This window comes from Dendrobium catenatum, unplaced genomic scaffold, assembly GCF_001605985.2.
Source record: "Dendrobium catenatum unplaced genomic scaffold, ASM160598v2 fragScaff_scaffold_1105, whole genome shotgun sequence".
Taxonomy (NCBI): domain Eukaryota; kingdom Viridiplantae; phylum Streptophyta; class Magnoliopsida; order Asparagales; family Orchidaceae; genus Dendrobium; species Dendrobium catenatum.
This window is the reverse complement of record NW_021319567.1, coordinates 2,233,129-2,237,135: the sequence shown is the minus strand read 5'-3', so window position 1 is coordinate 2,237,135 and position 4,007 is coordinate 2,233,129. Positions and strand designations below refer to the sequence as shown.

The 4,007-nt window shown below is 42.7% G+C and overlaps 1 protein-coding gene across 1 annotated transcript; it reads right to left on the bottom strand.

The window, feature by feature from the left end:
* Positions 1-1,330: 1,330 nt before the first annotated feature.
* LOC110092305 (BTB/POZ domain-containing protein At5g60050) lies at positions 1,331-3,738 on the bottom strand. The gene is made up of 2 exons (XM_020816800.2): positions 3,013-3,738; positions 1,331-2,672 (listed from the first exon to the last, which is right to left on the bottom strand). Exons 1-2 carry the CDS (start codon positions 3,613-3,615, stop codon positions 1,689-1,691), a joined length of 1,587 nt encoding a protein of 528 aa, XP_020672459.1. The 5' UTR covers positions 3,616-3,738; the 3' UTR covers positions 1,331-1,688.
* Positions 3,739-4,007: the final 269 nt, after the last annotated feature.

The window sequence follows — 4,007 nt, the reverse complement described above, 5'->3', positions numbered from 1 at the left end:
TGCTTATGGCCCTTTAAACTGTAGATCTTCATTCTTTCAGAAATATCGAGATAGACTTAGTGCTGCTTATATAATTAAAGAAATACAATTCTAAGGTTTATTCGGGGTAATTTTTTATTATTTTTTTAAAAATTTATATTAAAAAATTGCTTTATTAAATAGTAAGAAAGTTATCCGAAACTAAGCCTAAACTATCTTTTCTTCTTTTGCTCAATCTCTAATGCCATTCTTAAGGGTTTTCTCCCTTGGGTTATCACCTTTCTATGGAGAAATTATTTTGTGGGAAGGTCGGACGCAGTTCTATGTCCGGAGGCGAATAAGGTGCAGCCACGTCAATAGTAACGAGTCGCGGTACCAAGCAGCACCGAGCCGCGGTACAGTGAAATGGTGAAGTGACGCATTCTAGTTGATTTCTGGACGACGTTCGGCATCCCCATAAAATATTTTTTTTCCATTCCCTTAGCCGCACCTTGCTATAGCTTTTGGATCATATTACCGACATGAAGAATATCTCAAAAAATGCATACAAATTTCTACTTTCTATCCATGCACTGTCATGTCTATTAAATCAGGAGGGAAAGAAATAATCTAATATTTAGAAAGCAAGCCACCAGTATTTATACTATTCTCATCTTAAATACCCTTAAGTTGAACTTACGCAGATTGAAATACTCGCAAGATTGGGTTGGAACATACAGCATAGGACTGTTCTTGCTCTCCTCCCCTTTCTTTTTTAGTTGCCTCTAATCTTGGTGGCACAGCTGTTTTTTTGACAAATAATAATTGGAAAAATTATTTTGCTGCCCCTAGTCGACATTGTTTTCCCATCTCTAGCTGCTATTTTTGTGCAGGTTTCAATTATGATCGGCTACTCACCTGCCTGTGCGGACACCGAATGCAGATCATCTGGAGACCAGCCAGAATGCGTCACATCAGCAATACCGAGCCGGATACCAAGCGGTACCGAGCCACAGTACTGAGCAGTATCGAGCTAGGTACCGAACAGGAGATGACGTGACGCATTCTAATTGATCTTTTGACAGCGTTTGGTGGCCACACAAAATAATTTCTACCTACTAGACAATGATATTTGGTCTCCTGTGGTTTATCAACCCGAATGGCACTTGTTTAGAATCTATATATTTCTCATGTCCAACCATCCTGCAGGCCCAAGTGTGCCCCCTATGAGCCGATGTTTATTCTTATTTAAGTTTGTTAAGAAGTGTCCTTTTGAGTTTACTTGTGCAGGTTGGTTTTTTACTCTGTAAATCATTTTTGACATGAATGTATTGAGCCGAGGCTCTCAAAATCTTTCAAAAAAATTTGAAGCTGTTCACAAAAGAAATAAAATAAATGAAAATGGTCACACAATGCACGAGTTCAACTCTACATGCATGTAGCATCGGCAAATTACAAGGTGCGAACATCAGACAGAGAGAATCATCCGGATTTCTCTCTGTCTACAATAAAAGCGCAGCAGCTACAGTAACTTTGATTTGACTGCGCAGAGAGAAATCCAGATGATTCTCTCTGTCAGGTGCCCAAACCTAATAATTTCTCCATAGCATCTGCCTACACAAATGCTGTATGCAAGAGGATGATAAAGTCTCATTAGTCTGCACATTCCATGTGAAAATCAAGCGAGCCTATGCACAATAAACAGGCCAATAAGCACCCGATTAAAACCTTCAAGCAGACTGATCACAAACAACAATCTGCAAATCAGAAGGATACTGACCTCCACCTTCTTCTTCTTCTCCTACAAACCTCCTCACAAAAGATCTTCTCCACCACACCTGGAACGCCCTCTGCAAATTTGGGCACTCATCTCCTTTCTTCAGAAACCTATCGAACCACCGCAGCAGCACCACCTGCTGCTGCACCATTGACAATGTCAGTATCATTTGACACAGTCCTTCCTCTACCATCCTCTTATCAAGCCCTCTGCAAGCTCTCTTCAGCCATCCAAAATCCTCATACAGTGCATCCAGCCATGTACTCAACACCGCAAACCTAGCTTCCTTGGCCACCAACACCTCTCCCTTGCCCAGGGCGATGCATAACTGAGCTGTAATTCTGCTGATTTCGTATCGAAATATGCTTGGAATCTGGCCATGGAGATCTGCAAGCTCTTTTTGTTCTGCCCACAGCATCACAAACTCATCAGCTATCTTCTTGCTTATCAGAATCTGAAATAGCCACTGGATGTTGTCGGCTTCATGAGCAATTTCAGCCATGAAGTTCCCACGGTCATCGCGCCTGTTTTCATCCAGCATTGCAGCTTCTGTTACACTGACCAGAAGAGAACTGAGGCATTTGTGGCAGAGGTGATACAGAGTTTCCCTTGACACATCAATCCTATCGGTGAGTTCACCAGTTTGAGGATTGTCTTCTCTGAGCAATCCAAGCATCAAAGCTTTCATGTCTCGGCGAGCTTTCTCGTCTTTGGATTGCAGAACGCCAGCAAGAAGCCGCAGGAAAATTGCATCTGCTCTGGAGGAAGAAGATGATTCCACGAGAACTCTTTGCAAAACCTCAGCCACTGGGTCTCTTAGCTGTAGCTGACTGAGAACAGATACTACCTCTTCTTCCTCTTCCTCGGACCATGGAATGGCTTCCAGGTGTTCAAGGCATGCTGTCACTCCAGCATCAAACATTATGGCTGCTGAAACCTGTACCGATTCATTAATTTTTTTATCAGTTTGTATTACTGCAACTTTTTTTTTTTAGAAAATTTGATACTGCTTGAACAGTGATCCAAAAAGATATTGAATTTGTTAATTCAACTGAGAATGAGCTCATAGAAGTTTTGTTCACTGTTTAATTTATTGACTTGCCTCTTGACTCATTTCTTGGCCTTAAACCATAAGCTAGTTCTGATTAATATATTGCAGTTGTGTTGTGATTATTGGCCAAATTACAAAGCCCAGTAGAAGTGTAGTACCCAATTCTTCAATACCAAGGAGGCAGAAAAAAGACAGAAGCCCAAAGAAAACGGAGAAAGCAGATTACCTTGAGCAAACCAAGCACCCGCTTTGCACCCTCGCCGCAAAGCCGCCTCCGTAGATCGCCACAGTACAACATAGCCACCACTTCAACGTACACTTCCACATCATCGCACTCGCAGATCTCCACCACTCCGCCCCGCCGCCCCAGATTCTCCGCAAAGAAGCGGCTCCCCGCTGCCAAGACGCGACGATGAACCCCCATCGAAACTCTAAACCCATCAGCAGAGCTCACCGACAGCTCCACATCGCCATGTCCCCAATCGGGCCTCGCTCCGGCGAGCACCCTAGCGATCCGCTCCTGGAGCCGTAATCGCTTTTCGTTGTGATCTGCTTCCGCCGACGGACGATGAGCTTGATTCTCCCTAGCGATCATATCAAACAGCGTGGTTGGTGGGGTTGATGGAGAGGGGTGCGACGAGGAGGAGGACGAGGTGGAAGGGGAAGAAGAAGAGGAGGACGAGGGTGGCGGGGAGGAGAATGGAGGGGAGGGATGTTGAGGGGAGAAGCGGGAGGAAGAGAACGGGGTAGAAGAAGGGGATAGAAAGCCTTGGCGGATCATGGCGGAAACTTCACCAGATTTCAGTAGGCTGTCCGCCGCTGCGGCCATCGCAGGCGACGGAGAGGAAGAGTGGGAAATGGCGGTTTTGGGAATTGGGAAATCGGGATTGAGAAAGTTGGAGAGATAAAACGCTGCAGTTATCTCGAAGTGAGATATCAAAAATTCCGATCAGATTGCACAGAAAATTTGAAATAATTTTTAAAAATTAAAGTAATTTAAATTAATAAGTTAAGAATTAAATAAATAATATATATAATATTCAAAATGATTTTATTTATATATTTAATACCTAAATTTTATTATTTACTCATATAAAACTAATTTCCTTAAAATAATATAAAAACGAGCACACTCATCATATTTTTGGTTAAATTTTCATCATTAAACTCCTCTTTATTTGCCACAATAAGACGTTGGTCCTTTCAACATGGTTTACCAAC